Source organism: Canis lupus, chromosome 24 (genome assembly GCF_011100685.1).
Source record: "Canis lupus familiaris isolate Mischka breed German Shepherd chromosome 24, alternate assembly UU_Cfam_GSD_1.0, whole genome shotgun sequence".
NCBI lineage: Eukaryota > Metazoa > Chordata > Mammalia > Carnivora > Canidae > Canis > Canis lupus.
In genome coordinates, this window is record NC_049245.1 from 25,401,184 (window position 1) to 25,423,944 (window position 22,761).

A 22,761-nucleotide genomic window follows, 5' to 3' on the forward strand; every position below is an offset into this window, starting at 1 on the left:
TAATATCCCTAATATCATCTAATCTCCAGGCATATTCATTTCCTTATTTGTCCCTAAATAGTGGCCTTTTTCTTTTTTTTTTTTTTAAAGATTTTATTTATTTATTCATGAGAGACACAGAGAGAGAGAGATGCATAGACACAGGCAGAGGGAGAAGCAGGCTCCATGCAGGGAGCCCGACGCAGGACTCGATCCCAGGTCTCCAGGATCACACGCCCGGCCACAGGCGGCGCCAAACCGCTGCGCCACCGGGGCTGCCCAATAGTGGCCTTTTCAGCTTGCAATTATGAATCAGGATCCAGAGGTTCATGCTTTGCATTTATTTGCCTGTCTTTTAAGAAACTGGGTTAGTTGACTTGTAGATTGTTTCGCATTCTGGATTTATCTCTTTGTTGTTGAGCTTGTTTCCCTATCCCCTGTATTTACTTGGCAGGCAGAGGGTGACTACCCTTGCTCCCAAATTCATACTGGGATAGAGACTGATTTGTTCTCAGTTTCAATTCCAAATTCCCAGGCTCAAAGGTTGCCTGGGATCAGATGGCCTAGCTTGGGTGAGTGGTTATATTAGTTTCCTATTGCTGCTATAACATATCACATAATTTAGTGGCTTAAGACAAATCATATTATCTTATGTAGGCTAAAAGTCTGGAACAGGTCTCCCTGGGCTAAAATCCAGGTGTCAGCAGGGCTGCAATCCTTTCCTGAGGGTCTAGGGAAGAATCTCATTTCCTGGACTTCTCTAGCTTCTAGAGACCACTCACATCCCTTGGCTTATGGCCCCTTCTTCTGTCTTCCAAGGCCACAATGTTGCATCTGCTCGACTGTTCTTCCCTCAGATCCATCTGATTCCAAAATCCAGGCTTTTTGCATCTCCCCCTTGCTGCCTGCTGTCACTTTTGCTGTTTTCTGGACCAAAGTGAAGGACTTGCTATTTAACTAGAGCGGTGCTGGAGAAAGTTTTACCCACCAGCTCCTGGGGAGGGAGGTTTGTAGCAGTTGCCAGTTTGTGTGGCATAAATAGTCCCAGCTGTGGCCATTTTCAGGCTACCAACACAATTTCAGCAGGCTTGAAGACTCCCTCAAAAGTGGAACCATGGCTCCAGCATACCCCTGCATTTAATTCCATCCCATTTCACTTTATCAGTGCTATTTAGCCTGCTGGTGGCTGCTGAAAACAGATGGTTTCTACTGATCTTATTTGTTTTGTTTCCACAGGGACTGTACCAGCTCACCATGGATATCATCGTGATGATTCGAGTGTGTAAAATGTTCCGCCAGGGCCTCAGGGGATTCCGGGAATATCAGATCATCGAGACCTCTCATAGAAAGCACCCTATCTTTTCCTTCTGGGATGTAAGCAGCTGGCCTTAGCACGACTGTGAGGGCTTAAGGGGGTCTGATAAATAGCACCTCACTCCCCAATCCATATTCTGAACCAACAGAGAGAAGACAAAGGGTAAAGCAGATGGGAGACCCAACTGCCACTTTTGTTAATGATGACACTTTTATTGGAGAAGATTATTTGTATCATCAAGTGCAAGGATGACCTAAGACTAAACCCCAGAATCAGATAGCCTTACATGTGTCGTGGACAGTGCTGGACCAAGGCAGGCCTCCACTGTGGGAGCAGACCCTCCTGCCCTAAATTCACAGCAAAGGAGGACAGAGCAGAATGTGATCTCACAGGGACAGAGAAGGAATGATCTCACCCAGTTTTTCCTTCCAAAGTCACCAAGGAGTTTATGTCACTCCTTCTCAATGTGGAAGGAGAAGGGCTAGTAGTGTTCTATCAGCACAATTCCCTCTGAGTAGAAAGAAACACCAGGAGTAGAGAAGAAGCCATCGTCATTCCAACAGGGATCAAAAGAGCCAGAGAAATCCAGAAGTCTCCTTAGAGTCAGGGTTTTCTGAATGCCCATCACTGTTCATCTTCTCAACCTTCTTTCCTGTCCCCCCGCTTAAACAAAGGAACACGTGCAAGGCCCTGCTTACTCTGGAGACCATGCTTTCTAGATTTTCTAGAAGGTCTCTGTTTCAAATATTTTATTTCAGTAGTAGATCATACACCCTTTTTAAGCTCAGAAAAGTTGCTCACCATTCTGTTAACCTGTTCTGGATCCCCAAAGGCATCTTCATTACTATTCAGGCCCACAAAGTTTCTCCCAATCTCTGACAAACCCTGCTTATTTTTCTGTTGTGCCAGGAGTGACTAGATTCAGCCCTGCCTTCCAATTGCACCTAGCAATTCACTCCAAGAAATTGCCCCAAATGGTTTCTGAAGGAGGAAAGAGTATGGGTGGTGCTGATGGGTGAAAAAAAAGGCTGTCTTAGGTGGGTCACTAAGGAGCCAGCAAGTGTAACTGTGTGCATGTGGCTGAGTTAAAGATGTAGCAGGGAGTAGGGGCCTGTGGGTCAGCAGAAAAGAAGAGCATGGCCCATCCAAAGACATTCATATTCATATATATATATATATATATATATATATATATATATATTTAAAGATTTTATTTATTCATGAGAGAGGCAGAGACACAGGCAGAGGAAGAAGCAGGCTCCATGCAGGGAGCCTGATGTGGGACTCGATCCCAGGACCCCAGGATCACAACCTGAGCTGAAGGCAGACACTCAACCACTGAGCCACCCAGGCATCCCTCAAATTCATATATTTAAAGACACTATGCTGGCCAAACCAAATGAACTCTGCAGCCAGATTCTGCCCTATGGTTGGACCATGACTTGGGAAGCGATGGAGTGGAAGAATTGGAACCTGAGAGATGGAGGTTTGCTGTCAGGAAGGATGTTCTGACTCAGGTTGTTGTCATGCAGTGGTAAAGCCATGGGCCCAGGGGTGCTATTTATCAGGAGTCTTTGGTTGCCAGAAGCCTTGGGCTGCCTGGGTACTTGGAAGACCCAAATCAGACTTGTCATCAGGGATGTGTGAGGCTAAGACTGAATGACAGTGCCTGGGCAGAGTGGACTTGAGCAGAGCAGAAGCCTCTTGAGAGCAGCCAAAGGGGAGTCATGTGGCTACTGGGCAGAGAGCTAGGGGGCTGGAGTGTTGGGTCAGGTAGAGAGAACCGTGGGCCACTTTTCATTAGACCTTGTGAATCCGCATCTTTCTGAGCACCATGCTTTCTATCACTGGCCTTCTTGAAAAGCACGACACAGGTACATAAACTATAAATGGGGCACTGGGGTGGGGAGGACCTGAGGTATACCTAGAGAGATGGGGCGTGGGTCCAGGTTTGGGCCAGATGGGGGTCAGGGCCTTGTTTGTCTCTTTCCTTTCCCCTGCCTCCTCCTACAGATCTTCCCCCTTTTCTCTGCCTCTTCGACTATTTCTTCATCCCCCCTGCAACCGTTAGGAGATAGAGTTGGATTAGTTCATCCCTAAGACCTTTTGCGCTGCTTTCTTCTGGACACGCTCTAGGAGAGGACTGTTTCCTCAGTGTGTGATCCTCGGGCAGATTCCTTAACCCCCTGTGGAGTCCAGAAGGGGGCTCAGCAATACCTGCTTTGTCCTCAGGGTGAAATAGAGTAAGAAAGGAAGAGGAGGCGTGTGCCTGGCTCCTGATAGGCGCTTAGGGAAGGCTGGCTTCGTTGGTGTCTCTGTTTTTTCCCTCTCTGTCCCTCTCCACTTCCTCATTTGTTTGCCTCTTTCCCCTCTTCCTTTTCTCTCTCCATCCTTCCTCTCTTTATTACTCCCCTCCCCCCACCGCATTTCTGTTTCCACAATGACACGCTGTCCACACTGGGTCTGAGTCTGGGGCTGAGCTGGGGCTTTCGAGCAGAGGTGGACATGAGAGGTTCCAGTGGGTAGGAGGGTTCCCATGGCTTCCGCCTACCACGGGTGAGCACTGGAGGCACAGGAGGGTTTCAGTGCAAAATTCTAGTAGCAGTCTTGCTGATTCTCTTTCTTCTCCTCAATTTCTCTTTTTTTCTCCCCCAGAAAAGGAAGCGAGGCCGAATCACATTTGATACCATGGACTTCGTCGCAGAGGAGGTATGCATAACTCTGACCTTGCTGCTGAGAATGTTCTTTCTGCACCATGGCCTGGAAGAGGCATGGGGCTGGGTATCGGGACAGCTGGGTCCAGTCCAGGTTCTGGTGCCAACCCACTGTGTCACCCTGAGCTAGCCACTTGATTTCCTCATGTGTGAAATAGCCGACCTCAGTGATCCCAAGATTCCAGTCCTGACATTCCAAGGCTGTGAACCCCGTTGAACCCACTGTCGCCTTATAGCTGAGCAGAACCGGCAGGGAGAACTCCTGTACTTGGACCCGTGGAAAAACAGCAAAACTCAAAGTAGAGGTGGTGAGAGTTCCAGACACAGAAGAAACAATCAGGGTGGGGGGGAAAGGCCTGGCCTGTGTGTGAATTCTGGCTGTGCCCCAAGCCCTCTGACAGACACTGGGCAGGCACCCCCTTTGTGGGTATCAGCCATTCTGGCAAAGAAATGCTTCATATCTGGGTGAGGCTTTGGACTGTGTGACTTGTTCTCTGAATTTTAAGAATTGTTATCTTCCTGGCTTCTTTCCACCAAATCTTGGATACTAAATTAAAATTTAATTTATATTTTTAAAAGGGCCTACCTTGTATAGGAAAGACTTGAGCTCTTACCAGCTCTAGGCTTAGATCTGTGTCTGGTTGTGGTGATTCTAGGTAATATAACATCCCCACCTGCCCTTAAGGAGCTAAGTAAGAGTTAAGGTGAGGAAACTTACCTGGGAAGTTAAATAGCAGAATCAGTTTCGTAGGAATCCAGAGAAGGGAGTCTCTAAGGATCAGTGGTGGTGAGAGAGAATTTCTTTTTTTCTTTTTTAAGATTTTATTTATTTATTCATGAGAGACAGACAGAGAGAAAGAGAGAGAGAGAGAGACACAGGCGGAGGGTGAAGCAGGCTCCATGCAGGAGCCTGACATGGGACTCGATCCCAGATCTCCAGGATCAGCCCCTGAGCCAAGGGTGGCACTAAACTGCTGAGCCACCCAGGCTGCCCTGAGAGAGATTTTCTAAAAGAATTGGAGCCCCAAGTGGGCCCAGAGAATCAGTTTTGTTCATAGAAACCAGAGGCATCTGTGTTTTGTCATAAAAACCCTGCGATAGAAATCCCAATGGGTTATTGATAGCAAGAGAGGGTTAGGAAGGAAGAAGATTGGATTCAGACCTTAAAAATGGCCAACATGGGGCACCTTTGGCTCAGTCAGTTAATGTCTGACTTGATCTCAGCTCAAGTCTTTATCTCAGGGTCATGAGTTCAAGCCCCATGTTGGGCTCCATGCTAGGCATGGAGCCTACTTAATTAAAAAAAAAAAAAAAAAGGCCAACACTTCTATAGTCCTGACTGGGAACCAGGCCCACTATAAGCCCCTTACATATATTAGCTCTGCTATTTATAAATTCAGGTTCTGGGGCAGCCCGAGTGGCTCAGCGGTTTGGTGCCTGCCTTCGGCCCAGGGTGTAATCCTGGGGACCCGGGATCAAGTCCCACGTCGGGCTCCCTGCATGGAGCCTGCTTCTCCCTCTGCCTGTGTCTCTGCCTCTCTCTATCTCTCAAGTATAAATAAATAAAATCTTTAAAAAAAAATAAATTCAGGTTCTGCTGCTCTCAGGGAACTGAGGCTCAAAGGGAAATGATTTGTCCTAGGACACACCACCAGGTAGGAGCAGGCCAAGGTTCAAACCCAGGCACCTGGCACCAGAGCCTGTGCATTTAAAAAAATTTTTTTTAATTTTTATTTACTTATTAGAAAGAGAGAACCAGCAGGGGAAGGAGAAGAGGGAGAAGCAGACTCCCTGCTGTGCAGGGAGCCCAATGTAGGACTCAATCCCAGGACCCCAGGATCATGACATGAACTGAAGACAGAAGCTTAACCAACTGAGCCATCTAGGTGCCCCAGGCCTGTGCATTATTAATCATTGAGCAACACTGCCCTTCTGAGTGAACATGCAAGGCTTCAGATCTGTTGTCCAGAACTCCTCATCATGTTCCACTTTTTTTTTTTTTTGCTTCTAGGACAATTACTTTATGTAAGATTAGCTGGCATTCATTCATTCTTTCCATAAATTTTTATTTTGTTGAGTGCCTACTGCATGTGAGATGTTATTCTAAAATGGGGTAAATAAGATAGATGAAGCCATTATCATGTTTTTAATGGAGCTTATATTCTAGAACATCTTTGTCCAATAGAGTTTTCTGAGATAATGGAAATGTTCAATTGTATGCGTTGTCCAGTATAATAGCCGACAAGACACATGTAGAACTTGTGGCTAGTGTGACTGAGGAACTTTTTTTTTTTTAAGATTTTATTTCTTTATTCATGAGAGATACGGAGAGAGGGGCAGAGTCATGGCAGAGGGGGAAGCAGGCTCCCTGCGAGTAGCCTGATGTGGGACTTGATCCCAGGAACCCAGGATCACGACCTGAGCCTAAGACAGATGCTTAACCACAGAGCCACCCAGGTGCCCCTCAGGAACTTATTTTTTATCTAATTAAATTTAAATAGCCACATGTGGCTAATGGCTGCCATATTGGATAATGCGGTTCTAAAGTGAGTGAGGTAAAAAAATAAATAAATAAATAAAGTGAGTGAGGTGAGTGTGTGTGTGTGTGTGTGTGTATAGGATGGGGAAATGACAGATAATATACACATTAACAAAAAAGAAAAAAAAGAATAAGGTAATTTCAGAAAGTATGAACTGCTTTGGGAAAAATGATTCCAAGACTTGCTGAGAAGGGGGCCTACTATTTTAGGTCAAATGATCCAGTAGGACTTCCTGAGGATGTGGTAACATAGGAGCTAAGAACTGAATGAAGAGAAGGAAGCAGCCATATCCATGTGAAAATCCAGGGAAGAACATTCCAGACAGAGGAAACAGCCCAAGCAAGACTGTAGGACAGAAGTGAGCTTGGCCTCTTCAAGAGAAGGCTAAAGCCTGGAGAATGAAGCTCTGAGAGAGGCAGGAGGCAAAGTTGGGGGGATGGGTAGGGAGGAAGGCTCCATTAGGCTGGAGTACCGGCTTAAGACTTTATCCTAAGTGAGATGGGCAGCCAGTAGGAGTGTTAACAACTCAAATACCATTTTCCCGGGACATGGGACTGTGGGTGAATGGATGGATCTGTCCATCCACTAGTCCATGAGTTCTGGTTCACCAGGGTTAGTTTCTGTAGGTTCTCTTTATTTCTTAGTCTCGTGTAGTATGCTAAGGTATAGGCTGAGGGAAGGGAAGTCTCCCCTGGCTGCAATGTACATATGCTGAGGGGCCCCTGAAACCCAGGGAGCCCTATATTGACTCGGTGGGTGGTCAGTGAATGGCAAAGGCAGTATGGTTAGGAAGTGGGGATAAGTGTCTTGGCACGTAGCTGGTCTAGGTTATCAGCCTGTTCGAGTGCCTTTGTCTGTTATATGGAAATAATAATTGTGCCTCACTTCTTGGGCTGAGCAAAGATGCCGTGAGATGATGTGTGTAAGATGCATACCCTGATGCCAGACACAGAGTGAGCACTCAGTGAGTGTAAACCACTATTGTCTGGGGAGTGAAGTATAAAAGCAGGAGTGTGGGGAGTTGCCCACCAGCTCCTGGGGGAAACTTCTGAGTCTTGTGTGTCACTCTGGTCCTCTCTCCCCAGGGTCACTTCCCTCCAAAAGCCATGCAGATCACGCAGAAGCTGCCTTCCTGGAGGACAGAGTCGGAGATCCAGGCCCTCTGTAACCTCCTGCAGGTTCTGGACAGCTACCGCAACTACTTAGAGCCCCTGCAGCTGCTCCTGGCCAAAGTCATTCGCTTTGAACGGTCAGTGAGGGACACACCCCTTGGTGTCAGGGCTGGGCTGGGCAGGGAGCACCTGCTTGACAAGGCTATGGCAGGGCTGCTGGTGTCTCCATGGTACATCAGCCATGGAAATCTATCTGTCTGCTTACTCGAGTGTTCATTATTATGCTTGTTGCATGGTTGATCTTCATTTATTGACCAGTCTACCCAGAATGAAGGAGCCATCGAATCTAGAGAGGCTCTGGTAGGAACCTCAGAAAGGATCTGGTCCAGTCCCTCCTTTTTCAGATGAGGAAGCAGAGGTTCAGAGGGTGACTCATACTCTGTCACCCAGGTGATGAGGGGTAGGGCTGAGACTCAAACCCAAGCCCTAAAAGCTACAGTGGGTCACAGGTGATTGTATGAGGTCCACATAGGAACTGGGGCAAGGGTCTGTGAACTTGGATAAGAAAAAAATTTATATCTGTTTTCATTAACCTGTAACTAAACTTTATCATTTTCTTTAATCACAGATGTAGGTAATGAACCATTATAGTATTAGCTATTCCTGTGACTTTTTCAACAGAAGAAATCACCAATATTACACATTCATGTTGTTGCAGGTTTCTCAAAAAAGAATTTATATTCATCACATCTTTGAAATTGTAGTAGTAATTAGAACGCTGCTAGATTGTGTTATTCAGTGCCGTAATAAAGATGCACATACATTGCTATACCACAATTCTGGTTTTTTTTTAAAGAATTATTTATTTTAGAGTGTGAGAGAGTATGAATGTATACTCCTGTGAGCATGAGGGGGCACGAGAGGGAAGGGACAGAAGGAGAGAATCTGAAGCAGACTCCCTGCTGAGCACGGAGCCCAGCTCAGGCCTGATTTCATGACCCTGAGAGTGTGACCTCAGCCAATATCAAGAGTCAGATGTTTAACTGACTGAGCCACCCAGGCACCCCCACAATTTGGGTTTTGAAAGACAATTATTAACTGTTCGTTATATTTTATTTTATATATTTATTTATTTATTTATTTTTTTAATATATTTTTTTTTTATATTTTTTTTTATATATTTATTTAAAAAGAATTTTTAAGGGGATCCCTGAGTGACTCAGCGGTTTAGCGCCTGCCTTCAGCCTAGGGCATGATCCTGGAGTCCCAGGATCGAGTTCCACATCGGGCTCCCTGCATGGAGCCTGCTTTTCCCTCTGCCTGTCTCTCTGCCTCTCTTTCTTTCTGTGTCTCTCATGAATAAATAAATAAAATATTTTTAAAAAGTGAATTTTTAAAAGATTTATGTATTTATTTATCTGAGAGAGAGAAAAAGAGAACACAAGTGGAGGGGAGGAGCAGAGGGAGAAGGAGAAGCAGTTGGGGCTTGATCCCAGGACCCTGGGATCACGACCTGAGCTGAAGACAGACGCTTAACCAACTGAGCCACCCAGGTACTCCTATTTTATATATTTAAAACATTATTCTGTGAAGCCTTCACCAGATTGTCAAAGGGTCCATGGCACAAGATGCACCATATAAATACCTTGTACTAGAGAAGTCTAAGAGGTGTGTGTGGAAATATTGCCATTTCTTGGAAATTTCAGTGGCTTAAGAAGGGCAGCCTAGCAGAATATTTGAGCTTAGGCCTGTCTTGAAGATCTAGGATGTGAGGACAATGTAGTCTGGGCCCTGATACTTTCCTTCATGGAGGTCATAGGTCACATAATCACAAACTAGCTCTAGATAAAGGCCTGTTATAACCTGTGCAGGATCTTTTTACAGACAATAAGCCCAGGAGAGGAGGGAACACTCTAGTTAGCTTGGCCAAAGGAGATTTACCGATGAGGTGGCAGTTGAGTAGGTATTTTTGACAAGCAGAGGTGTAGACAAGAACATTCCAGGCAGGGGGGACCATCTGCTTTGTTCTAGCCTGGTAAAGAAGAGCAAGTCACCGTTGTCTTAAAGTGAGATTCCATTGCAGGCAGAATGGTGTCAAGCAAAGAAAAAGAATCATGGAGGTAGGAGCTCTGGAATGTAATGCTGCATCTGCCAGCAGATGTGTGACCTCAGACAAGCCAGACATCTGAGGTGTGACCTCAGACACAAGCCAGTTAACCTTGCTGAGCCTCAGGAATGAGGACGCTGGTACAGATTTTATGGGTTTGTGTGAAGATGAAGAGGTGGTGATTGTTAAAGCCCTTTTCAGCTAGCTGATTATTTCTGGGACTGGAAATGCGCAGATTAGACAGGATTCTTTCAATCACAAGTGATAGAAAACCTAGCTGTAAGGAATGCATTGGTGGCTCATGGATCTGAGAAGTCCTGGGATAGTCCTCCAGCTTCTGGCTCAGCCGGACTCAGGGGCCCAGTGTCCCCAGGACCCAGTGTCCAGGTCTCTCTCCACCTCCTCACACTCAATTCTCATGAGCCACTTTCTGCATCAGACTCTCTCTCGTGGCAGCAAGATGACTGATTGCCTGTGAATCAAGAAAAGGTATTTCCCCCAAAGTAAAGTCAGGGTGCAGCTGGTGGAAAAGGTGACCCGCTGCTTGGCCACAAAAGCAACGGACGTCTGCCACAGGAGATTGGGGTCCAGTGGTGACTCAAGTGTGACTCGCTGTGTGCCTTCAGCAAGCCTGGGGCACCCTAGGTCTCCATCCTTCAGCTACTCATCCATTACTTTCAGGATTTGGTCATTCGTTTATTCAGCGGCTATTCACTGAGCATTTACTGTGTGGAGCATTTACTGTGCCTTAGCCAACTGACAAAGGCTCTGCTCTCAGGAAGCTTCAGTCTGAGGGAGGCAGGCAACTGGGTGGATGTTAGTGAAGAGCTCAAGCTTGAGCTGGAGCCGGGCTGCTGTGCGGGCTCTTCTGGTCCCAGTCTGTGCCTTCATGCTCCAGAAGCACACAAGGCAGTGCAGGACTCCTCCCAGCATGGGGCCAGGCTCCCTGTTGCTACCAGGCTCATTTCCCAGCTGACTGTGCCTGTCTTCTTCCATCTAGGCATTGTCATCTGGGCTGTCTCCTCTTTCCAGACTTTTGTGTTCCCCATTACCTTCTGGGTAAAATCCAAAGTTAGCCCAGTATTTGAAGTCATGTTTGCATGTGGTCTTGGTTTGGTCTTGGGCTTTTCTACTGGCCATGGTCTTTTCTCAGGTTTGGTCGCAGGCGAGTGATCGTCAAGAAGGGGAAGAGGGGCAACAGCTTTTATTTCATCTACATGGGCACAGTTGCAGTGACAGAGGATGAGGATGGCAGCAGCGCCTTCCTGGATCCCCACCCCAAATTGTTGCACAGGGGCGATTGTTTTGGGGTAAGCACAGGGAAGGCTCTGCCTTATTCGGGCAGGGTTGGGGGCTCTACAGGACTCTGGCTAGAACAACCAGGCCCAGTCCTGCCTTCTCCTAGGTGTAAGTCACTGCCCTGTTGTGGGACTTAGCGCTCTTACCTGTCACAGGCCAATTGACTGGACCAGGTGATGTCCGAGGCTGGCTCCTCCATCTGGATGTTTAAGGAACATGTTCCCTGTATAGCCCCACAGAGATCCCTCAGTGAGGTATCCCTCAGTGAGGCCGCTCCAGCTTCCTCTCTCTGATCTAGTCGAGCTTGTTACCTCTTGTTCCACAAGCAGCACATTTAAGAGGGAGGGGATAGGCCCCCCAAAGTGGTGAATGAGAAGAAGCTCAGGGCCAGCCAAGGAATCTGCAATCCGGGGAGTGGAGATTTCTGGGGGGCATATGGAAGCAGGAAAGAGGTGGGCAAGGCTGTGAGCAGAAAACCAGAGGTAGCCTCTCACTTACCCATTTCCATGTCCATCCAACAGGAATTGGGCCTTCTGAATCCTTTGGTATGGAGAGCCACCATGGTCTGTATGGAAGAAACAGAGTTCCTCGTTGTCGACAGAGAAGATTTCCTTGCTTATAAGCTGGACCAGGAATTCCAAAAGGATGCTCAGCATCGCTTTGAATTTTTTAGGTACCTCCACCATCAGCCAGCATCTTCCCCTGTGTGTTTGTTAGGTGCCTGGCTGTCCTAGGCCCCGTGGGAAACCGTAGGTGCTCTTCTCTCTGCCTAGAATGCTGTGGAGATGGGAAACACCTCCCACCTGGCTTCTCTGTCTAGCAAACTCCTACTGTACCTTCAGGTCTCAGCTCAAACATCCCTTTCTTGTGGGATAGTACTAATAGAAGAGCTCATGTGTACCGAGTACTGGCAGAGCCAGGTGGGGTGCTAAACTCTTTGTACCAGGGCTTTTACCTTATCTCATTTAATCCCATGACCTTGTTTCTCTTGTTCTGTCCAGTTTATTTTTAATTTTTAAAAAGATTTTATTTATTTATTAGAGAGAGAGGGACCATGAGCAAGCATGAGCAGGGGAAAGGGGCAGAGGGAGAGGGAGAAGTCGGTTCCCTGCTGAGCAGGGAGCCCGATGTGGAGCTCCATTCCAGGATCCTGGGATCATGACCTGAGCTGAAGCAGACGTTTAATCACCAGGCGCCCCTGTTCTCTCTAGTTTATAGGTAAGGGAACCAAGCCTCCAGGTGGTGATGTACCTAAAATGTTCAATTCAGAAGTCTCTGGGCTTCACTGCCCCACCTCACTAAGCAACCTGATCTGCCCTCACTCCAGGTTGGAGAGAACCCCCAATGCTTCTATCACACCCTGTGTTTTTCTTTTTTTCTTTTTTTTTTTTTAAGATAGATAGATTTATTTATTTATTTATTTATTTATTTATTTATTTATTTATTTATTTATTTATTCATGAGAAACACAGAGAGAGGGACAAAGAGGCAGAGACACAGACAGAGGGAAAAGCAGGCTCCATGCAGGGAGCCTGACGTGGGACTCGATCCCGGGCCGAAGGCAGGCACCAAACCGCTGTGCCACCCAAGGATCCCCACATCCTGTGTTTCTTTAAAGCCAGCCAAACTATAATTCTTGATCACACAATACCTCCTTTACAGTTTACTTGCTGCCCCCAGTCAGGAAACCCTTATGGTAGTGAGGGCAGAGTGGCTCTTTTGCCATGGGCACCCCCATGTTGTCATCATGCCAGGCACACGCAGGTACTCGTCTTCTCATTTCTAGTAACTGGCCTTTTGGAAAAGAATGAAAAGCAGATAAAGTATCTGCACCGGCCCTGAAAATACAGGTTGTAGGGCCATGTGGCTCCAGGGCAGTGCTGTGGCAGAGGGCTGCCCTTAGGGTGGAGGAGAGCGGAGAGAGTAGGAGCTGTGAGAGTGTGAGAGGGATGGGGGTCAGGGGAGGGCTGGCTGCAAAGGGAGGACTTAGTCCTGCCGGGAGGAGCACTGCCTGTTTTCACACAGTGGAAAAGTAGGGCTGAGATGCCATCTCAGCTCTCTGGCTTATCAACTATGTGGCCATAGATGAGTCACCTCCCTTCTCTGAGTTTGGGATCCGGCTCTGTACAACGGGGATAACAAGTCATCTCTCCCAGATCATTGTAAGGATTGAATGAGGTGATGGTGGGAAGTCTGTGGCCTGGTGGTGTCCCTTCTGTGGTGACCCTGCTTTCCTTCCTGTGTCTCCAGACTGTTCTCTGGACATGGCACCCACCCTGTTCCCCCTTGGTGCCCTGCATGGAACTCCATCCCCTGAGTCACCCGAGTTCTGGGCTCGTTATCTGTTGGAACTAAGAAAATATGAGCTGGTTGTCAGCAGCCCTGTGGGGCGGGCTGCATGTGAGGGAAGGTGAGCCCCTGAGTGGCGGGCACTGCAGGGTAGGCCTTCAGTCACAGGGAAGAAAGGCAAGAAGTGATTAGTCCAGATGTCCCCATTCATCAGGCACAGGCCCGAGTATTTCAAGTTAACAGGCTGCAGGAGGCTGGATGACATGTTTCCTTTCTGGAAATTGCTGAGAGCTGGGCACCTTCTGTGATGGAGGGCGATGAATTCTTTTTTTAAAATATTTTTACATTTACTTATGATAGACATAGAGAGAGAGAGGCAGAGACACAGGCAGAGGGAGAAGCAGGCCCCATGCAGGGACCCCGATGCGGGACTCGATCCCGGGTCTACAGGATCCCACCCCGGCTGAAGGCGGCGCTAAACTGCTGAGCCACCCAGAGATCCCCGAGGGCAATGAATTCTAACAGGATATTCCCCTCAGGAAAATGGATCTGTTTGAGTCGTGGTCTGATGAGAAGCTCTGGAACCTCGTAAACCTGGGGAAGGTGGAAAAGTTCTCATATGGGCGGCTGATCTCAAAAGACTTTGTAGAATCATCGTCTATCATGTTTGTCAGCAAGGTGAGAGGCCTGGGAGGGAGGGATGGAAGCCGGGAAGGCGCACCTGGTCTAATGTCCTGTGGCCACACAGGCAAGGGCTGAGCCCTGTTCTGCAGCACCTCCTTTTCTGAGCGTCCGTGTTCTAGCTGTAAAAGGCATACCACACAGTTTGGCCTCCCTCCCTCAGAGGACTGCTGTGAACTTTGAGATACCATGTTATAGTAGAAAGAGGGCCTCGGGGGTACCCCCTCCTTGAGCCCATATACATGCTTATTTACATACAGTTACATATTTAAATTATGCATTTGGCCCTTGAATCCTCATGATGCCAGATCACCATTTTAAAAATTATAATCTTTGGGTTGCCTGGGTGGCTCAATGGGTGAGCGTCTGCCTTTGGCTCAGGTCATGATCCTGGGGTCCTGGGATCGAGTCCCTCTCCCTCTGCCTATGTCTCTGCCTCTCTCTGTGTCTCTCATGAATAAATAAATAAAATCTTTAAAAGTAAATAAAAATTATAATATTTAAATTACAGATATGGTACAACCCACATTATAAAACATAGTTCTGGAAAGAGAGAAGAAATCACCCATAGCCTCAACACCTCAAAATAGATTTTCAGAAGTGGAGTTGCTTGGTATCATCATGCTCATGGACCTTGAAACAAGTTGCTGTCCAAAAGAATCCACTTTATCTAGCAGTGTGCATCTTTACAGGTGTCACACACCTCTGCCAGGCTTCCCTGTCCTCTCAAAACTTTCCTAATTTCATAGTTGGCAATTGCTACCTCATTGAGGATTTAATTTACATTTTTCCTGATTACTGGTGAGACTCATCGTGTTTGTTTACTATCTACATTTTGTCTTTTGTGCATTGATTTCTGTCCTGTGCCAATTTCTCTGTTGGTGATAACAAAAGCTTTGCGATCTGAGTCGACCTTTCTGTCACTTGTTGACTCTCCTCAACTACTATGTACTTTGCACAATCATCTTGAGAACTGCCCTGTTTTTGAGACCTTTTGCTTCTGTGCCAGGGGTTCTACTAGCATTGTTCATTTTTTTGGTTTGTTTTGGAACAGATAATACACGCACGTGGTTCGAAATTCAAAAAGTTCAAAAGAGTAATGTCTCCCTCTCACCTCTTTCCCCTGCTGCCCAGTATTCCTCACTGGGGATCGTCACTGTCACCATGTTCCTCTGTGTCTGTACCACAGTCTCTTCCCTGAATATAAAGGCAAATGCATGTGTATTTTCTTTTTTTTTTTTTAAAGATTTTATTTATTTATTCATGATAGTCATCAGAGAGAGAGAGAGAGAGAGGCAGAGACACAGGCAGAGGGAGGAGCAGGCTCCATGCACCGGGAGCCCGACGTGGGATTCGATCCCGGGTCTCCAGGATCGCGCCCTGGGCCAAAGGCAGGCGCCAAACCGCTGCGCCACCCAGGGATCCCAGTATTTTCTTTTTTTTTAAAGATTTTATTTATTACTTTATTATTTGACAGAGAGACTGCACAAGCAGGGGAGTGGCAGGCAGAGGGAGAGGGAGAAGTAGGCTCCGTGCTGAGTAAGGAGCCCAATGCAGGCCTTGATCCCAGGACCAACTGAGCCACCCAGGCACCCCTGCATGTGTATGTTCTTTCCTTGTTTTCATAAATGGTGTCATATGATGTAGGCTGTTCTGCAGTTGGCTGTTTCAAGAGTATTTCTGCAGATTGTTCCACATCAGTCCAGAAAGAACGTATATATATTACCATTTGTGCAGTGTTTAACTATATGATTGCACTTGAATTTATCTATCCAGTTCCCTGTTTCTTTTTAATTTAAAGATTATTTATTTATTCATGAGAGACAGAGAGAGGCAGAGAGAAAGGCAGAGGGAGAAGCAGGCTCCATGCAAGGGAGCCCGATGTGGGACTCAATCCCAGGACCCAAGGATCACGTTCTGAGCTGAAGGCAGATGCTCAACCCCTAAGTCATGCAGGCATCCCTAGCCAGTTCTCGATTGATGGACTGACTGGTTGTCCCAGTCTTTTGCTATTTTAAGCGGTGCTTTGATGACTACCTGTGTAAGTAGTACCATTTCACCATAAATCTCCACCATAGCTCTATCAGGAAGTTATTATTATTCCACATTTACAATGAAGAAGTTGAAGTTAAGACACTTAACAAAGGCCACCCATTTAGTAAATGGCAGAGCCAGAACTATGCCCTCAAACTTTCAGTATTTCCCATATAGCTATTGCTCACATTAAGCTACCAAACATTTGTTGATTTTTTTTTGCCAAGGTTGGTTCATGCTCTGGAGGGATATGAAGATGGAAAAGACTGTTTCTCTTTCCTTATACCTCCCTTCCACTAGATACTGATCCAAGACAAAGTTATCCAGGCTAACTACCAAGTGATTAATGCAAATTCTTTGAGTTACAAGGATTTAGGAGAGAGGCCTCTCTCTAAAGGCTGGGGGTCTTAAAGAAGGCTACCTGGACAAGGTGAGGGAAGAGTTGAGCCTTGAAGTTTTGGACCATTAGACAAAAGGAGGGGCAAGATTGATTGTGTGCTAGCGCTGGCTCTCATTGGCCTGTGAGGGCTGATTAAGTTTTCAGGAGTTTTGCAAGATGGCAAACACAATAATTATCAAAAATTAAATTATATAAACCTACAATTAAGTACAGTTTATGGAAAACAAGAGTAATAGATACTGAAAATTCATAATTTCCTAATGACATTACTGCATTTTACTACTCTCTGTGCTCCAGAGTTTATGTCTGTTTTATCTATCTGGTGGGAATACTGCACAATTATACATGTATCTTCCCACCTCCACATTCTGTGACTTCATGTTGGTACCTGAAAATTGGCCCCAGCGGGAGTATATATACAATGGAAATCAGCAGACACCCTGAGTCAGGTTTTGATTTATGGTTTTGCTGATTTGTCTTAAAGCTATAGAGAAAATGTTTATGATGCAGATTACATTTAAGAGTGGGCTGGGTCTGTAGCCATTACATTGTAAATAGAAGAAAATTATGAAAATGTTTTTCCTTATTTAAACACTATTCATGGCTCCTGGGTGGTTCAGACACTTCACTTCAAAGCCTGAAGTGTCTTTGGCTTAGGTCATGGTCCCAAGGTCCTGGGATAGAGTTCTGCATCGGGCTCCCTGCTTGATGGGGAGTCTGCCTCTGTCTCTCCCCACTGCTCATGCTCTTTTTCACTCTCTCTCAAATAAATACATTTTTTTAAAAAAATAAACATTATTTATCATAGATTCATCATGGGAGTTAATCAATGATAAGCGAAGTTCCAATATACGTAGTGCTAAAGCTAGAGGCGGTCTTAGTTAATGAATGTAATTTATACAAGAGTGAGAAGGAGTTTGCCAGTATATTACAAACCAGACTTAATAATATTAAATTTATTGGGAAAAGAATGGATTAGATGCAATTTCATTCGTCAAATCACGGTTGAATTGTAACTATAGGTTGGTCATGGTTGTTACAAGAACTCAGCCAGAGTCTGCAACAACGTTCAGTGAGAATCGCTTGGCTATATGGAACTTTCAGTAAGAGTGTAGTATGTTTTATTATTATTTATAAATTGTGTGCAGCACACCCTTTACAAGCATAAGATTTATAGACATGCATACATTTTCCCAGAGAGCCAATTATTAAACTTATCACCAGGGGAGTGTTTGCGTTATTATTTATTCTGGGTTTAGTCCCAGAGAAGAGAGTCGAGACTGGCTAAATGAGCGCGAAAGGGAGTTATCACAGGATGGTGAAGGGCTAACAGACTTACTGGTGATGGGGAGGCCTGAAGGAACAGACCTTAGACTGAAGATGACCCCAAATGACTCCAAGTCAGAGTCCAGACTGGACAGTCACAGGGGCTGCCAAGTTCAGGAATCCACATCTATAGCCCCTGCCTCCACGAACATGACGGAGGTCCTCTAGTCCAAAACCAAACGTGCCCAAGTGCATCCCAGCAGGGGGACCCAAATCACCTCCTTGGCTGCAAGGGGGCTTGGGAGATGTTTGGGAGCATTTGGTTTCCAGCCTCTACACGCTAAGGGACTGGGTGCACAGGATCTGACCGAGAGGATGGTGGAGATGAGGCCCTTGCCAGCCACAGGAAATAGTTTGATAAGTTTGGAGGATTCTGATGGTCATGTGAGGAGAGTGGGGAGAGCCTAGAAGAGGGAATGGTAGCAGGGAGCCCTGAAGGCCAATCTGAATTCTTTGTAATTCCTTTTCCTCCCTGGCATCTGCTTCCTCTTTCCTAAAATTTGGGGGTGATCACCTCCAAAGCCAAGATTGCCATGTGTCCACAAATTTAACTCTGAGGTCTTTTGATAATATATAGCCAGGAAAGATAGGGGGCACGAGTGGTAAGGGATAAAAGTTCAAGACCTGCTTTTCAGCATGATGATTACATCTTGACCAGCAGAAAGTTCTGTTTTAGCCTCCATTTCTTTGTCTTACCTCATAAGGTCTTTAAGGATAAGAGCGAGTCTTGCACAGACTTACTAGTTCACATTCATCCTCAAATTCAATGGTTCTGAGTTGTTGTCCCTAGATCAGTGGCATTAATCAGTTATCACCTGGGAACTCACTAAAAATGCAGATTCTCAAGCCTACCCAAGAGCCATTCAATCCAAAGCTCTGTTTTGACAACCGTTCCAGGTGATTCTGATGTCACTAAAATTGGAGAACTCGGATTTAAGGGAAGAGTTTTTCAGATTTGACTAAGCATAAAGAACACTTTAGGGAGCTTCTTTTTTTTAAAAAAATATTTTATTTATTTAAGAGAGAGAGTGAGAGAGAGCATGAGCAGGAGGGAGAGGGAGAAGCAGGCTCTCCACTGAACAGAGAGCCCAATGTGGAGCTCAATCCCAGGACCCTGGGATCATGACCTGAGCAGAAGGCAGACGCTTAACAGATTGCACCACCCAGGTGTCCCTAAGGAGTTTCTTAAAAAGGCAAATTTCTGCCTTACCCCAGGGAGTCTCATTCATTAACTCTGGCAATCTGCATTTGAATAAGCATAGCCCGTGATTCTAATGCAGGCACTCTTGAAGTTCATTCTGAGAAAAATTATACAGATGTCACAAAGTGACAACAGGTGTGTATGGGACATCCTGGCTAGTAGGTGAGTTTGACTTGTCCTTTACAGTGTTTTATTCAAAGCTGATTTAATCATTATGAAGATTGTAGATAAAATTTCGGATTTCTGGTTTCTTTTGAATATTCAGAAGATCAGGCAATACCAAGCTGTACTGCGATGCAGCCCCCTCTGGCTGGAGTTGAAGAGCACCTGCCCCCATTTAAAGGGACTGCTGTTTTCTCCCATTTTTTTAAATTTCCCACCAGGCCAGCTGTTGGGAGTATTCATCTAAGGAGGCTGGGTCGTCCCAGCTCCTGTAATTTGTGGACATGGCCTCGAGAGGGCGATATCAGCAGTGAGAGGCCTGGATGTCCTGCCAAACCCAGAACGTTAGGGAAGGTAATTTTCTGGTGCCACAGAAAACATAGTTAGTGCTCCCAATCAGCTCATTTTGGACAATTTATCACTTGGGGGAACATGGTGAAATTGTTTCCTACACAGATACAGATGGGATTAAAGACCCACAAGAGACTTTCTGAGAGGAGTGTTCACCTGTGTTTTTCTGGCACCAGCAGTTTCCTGTTGATAAATGTTGTATGAATGTTGACTAAACCTCCAAGCCCAACACCTGGTACATAATGAGGGCTTATTAAATGTTTGATCCCTTCTCCTTTCTCTTCAATGGTAATTTGTCTTGAACTTTAACTATAATGTGTCTCTTACAGTTCCTACTAAAAAAAAGGTAAGATTTTATAAAGATACGGAATAAATCAGAAAAATGGCATACCTTTCTTTCCTATCTGATCAGGAAAGATTGAAAGGATTGTGAAAACTCAGGACTGAAAACTCAGTTGTCAATGTAACACAAAGATATAACAGTTATGCACTGCTGGAGGAGTATAAACTAACATTTCTGAAAGGCAGTTCGGCAATGCGTATTGAACTTTAAAACACATGAACCTGTAGGAAACAATCCCATGGGGGTAATCAAACACGAGTATTAAATTAGGATGAACTAGATTGTATTGCAATTATAAGCAATCCTCAAACCTCAGTGGATTAACTAACAAAGACACATTCCTTCGTCCCACTACTTGATCACAGCAGATCAGCAGGAGGCCCTGCTTTTCACAGTCACCTGGAGACCCAGGCCACTGGAAACTATCTTCATGGATGCTTCCATAGTCAATAGGACAGGGGAGGGGTAATGTTAAGAATCAAGCACTGGCTTTTAAAATTCCCATTCAGATTATCAGAAGTCACTTTGCTAAGGAAAGTGGCCGAAGCAAGTAAGAAGGCCATGTCTGATTCAAAGGAAAAAAATACAATCCTGCCTTGTGTTTGGGAGGAGAACTTTAGTATTTGTGAACTGCCTTAATGACCATTCTGGGCATTAAGATGTGTGTACAAGATTATCAGTTAAAGTTGCTGTCTTAGAAACACAACTGCAATGGCTTAGTGAATAGTAATTTTGTTTTGCAGGAGTCTAGAATTAAGCAATCCAAGGCTAGAAAGTTGTTTGAGGAAGTCCTCAAGACCCCAGTCCCCTTCTAGCTTCTCCCCTCATCATCCACAACTTATAACTTTCATCCTAGTGGTCACAACATGACTATTCTACCTCTGGCTGTCACATCTGAGATTCAGTCGGAGGTAGAGGGGAAGGACAACCGTAAGTTTCCTGGGAGTTTTATTCATCAGTCTTCCACTTACAGGTCATTAGCCAGAACTGCGTCACTGCCATTCCCCCACTGCAGGAGAGTTTAAGATAGTGAGTTTTATAAAAGGGGTTTTGTTGCCCTGAGCAAAATCAGAATTATATATAATACTGACAAATTAGAAACAACTGAATATTAATCCTCAAAAATATTTTCTTGAGGTATAACATGCATGCAATAAAGAGCTCATATCTAAACTTTACAGCTTAGTGAATTGTGACTTATGTATATACCTGTGTAAGCATTACTCAAACCAAGATAGAGATAATTTCTAGCACCCTGGAAGGCTCCCTTGTACCCTTCCCCAGGCAGAATCCCCCCACCAAAGATAACCACTCTTCTGACTCTATCAGAAGATTACTTTTGCCTGTTCTTTCAATTAATATAAATAGAATCATACAATGTGTGTTCTTTATGTCGGACTTCTTTTGATAAACTATATCTTATTTTAAATTATATGTCAGTTATGGCATACATAGAATAATATGCAATCATTAAAAACAATAATGTAGAACCATGTTACTTGGTGTGAAATTATGTCCTTGATGTATTGATTGAGTTTTCTTTTTAATATTTTATTTATTTATTCATGGGAGACACAGAGAGAGAGGGGGGCAGAGACACAGGCAGAGGGAGAAGCAGGCTCCATGCAGGGAGCCCAATGTGGGACTCGATCCTAGATCTCCAGGATCACACTCTGGGCTGAAGGCAGGCACTAAACCGCTGAGCCACCCGGGCTGCCCTATTTATTGAGTTTTTTTTTTTTAAAGTCATAAGAATCTGTTTTATATGAAATGACTCACTTATGAAAAATTGTATATGTATATACGTTTACAGAGAAAAGTTTGAACTAGTTGTCACCAAAATGCTACTACTTGTTATTTCTGGGTGTTAGGATAAAATAGTTTTAAGTTTATGTTCTTCTGTTTGATTTTAATGTCTTTTAAACTTTTAATTTTGGAAGGGTTTTAAATTTATAGAAAAATTGTGAGAACAGTACAAAGAACCCCTAAGTAACCTGGATCCAGATTCACCAACTGTTGACATTTTGCCACATTTGCATGTAAATATATACATATTTATGATTCCCTGCCTGAATTGAGAGTTAAATATTATTCATTATACTCACCCCTGAATACTTCAGTGATTATTTTCTAAAGCCAGAAATTAACTGCAGAATAATTATCCAAATCAGGGAATTTAACATTAATGTACCATATGATCTATAGTCCATAGTCAGTTTCACCTGGTGTCCCAAGAACATTCTCTATGGTGATTTTTCCCCCCCCAGTGCCAACATTTATTTCCGTTCTCATGCCTATTTAACTATTTGAACTTATGAGAAATAAGTAACATTTTCATTAAAAAAATTTTTTTAAAGGAACCTGAAAGCACTTGCGTTTAGCCAAGTAAACTGGGGTAAGATGCAATAGAGCTCATCTTCAAAGTCTGGCCTGCCTGGAGCCTCAGGGGCTAGCCCTTTTGTTTATGTCCCTTGATGTTCCCAGGGCAGCTGTGAAGTCTTGCGTCTGATAGACCTTGGGACCTCACCTTTCTACTACAAGTGGATTTGGCAGCACCTGGAGCTCATAGATGGCGGATCTCTGAAGACCCACCTCAATGGTAACTGGCAGCTGCGCACAGCAGGGGGCGCCCGGGCCCTGCTGCTCCCAGTTCCCTGCCCCTAGAATCTTAGACCTCTAGAGCTAGAAAGGCCCGGCAGGATGTCTGGTTTGATCCCCTCTACTCCCAGCTGTGGCGACGTGGCCCACATGGCCCCTCCAGGTGAGGCTCCTGCCCACCCCCCCCCCCCCCCCCCCCCAGCTCCTCCTTTTTAGACTTTCCCTTTGTGTCAGGTGCTCCTGGGGAGAGGGGTGGAAGGAGCCTGGAACTTGACAGAGCTGGGTTTGAATCTCCCTGATTAGCTGGATG

The 22,761-nt window shown here is 45.3% G+C and overlaps 1 protein-coding gene and 1 long non-coding RNA gene across 7 annotated transcripts in view; one reads left to right on the forward strand and one right to left on the reverse strand.

Moving 5' to 3' along the window:
• Positions 1 to 22,761, forward strand: part of CNBD2 (cyclic nucleotide binding domain containing 2) — a 60,385-nt gene that overhangs the window by 16,101 nt on the left and 21,523 nt on the right. For all 6 annotated transcript variants that reach the window (XM_038572160.1, XM_038572161.1, XM_038572165.1 and 3 more), the window contains 7 exons: positions 1,216 to 1,353; positions 3,950 to 4,003; positions 7,634 to 7,797; positions 10,921 to 11,077; positions 11,588 to 11,739; positions 13,895 to 14,033; positions 22,338 to 22,452. In XM_038572160.1, the coding sequence (XP_038428088.1) occupies positions 1,216 to 1,353; positions 3,950 to 4,003; positions 7,634 to 7,797; positions 10,921 to 11,077; positions 11,588 to 11,739; positions 13,895 to 14,033; positions 22,338 to 22,452 (919 nt within the window). The remainder of the gene's footprint in view (positions 1 to 1,215; positions 1,354 to 3,949; positions 4,004 to 7,633; positions 7,798 to 10,920; positions 11,078 to 11,587; positions 11,740 to 13,894; positions 14,034 to 22,337; positions 22,453 to 22,761) is intronic.
• LOC119865663 lies at positions 10,461 to 11,763 on the reverse strand. Its single transcript, XR_005377801.1, has 3 exons — positions 11,565 to 11,763; positions 11,213 to 11,289; positions 10,461 to 10,822 (listed from the first exon to the last, which is right to left on the reverse strand). It is a non-coding gene; the product is annotated as an uncharacterized LOC119865663 (long non-coding RNA).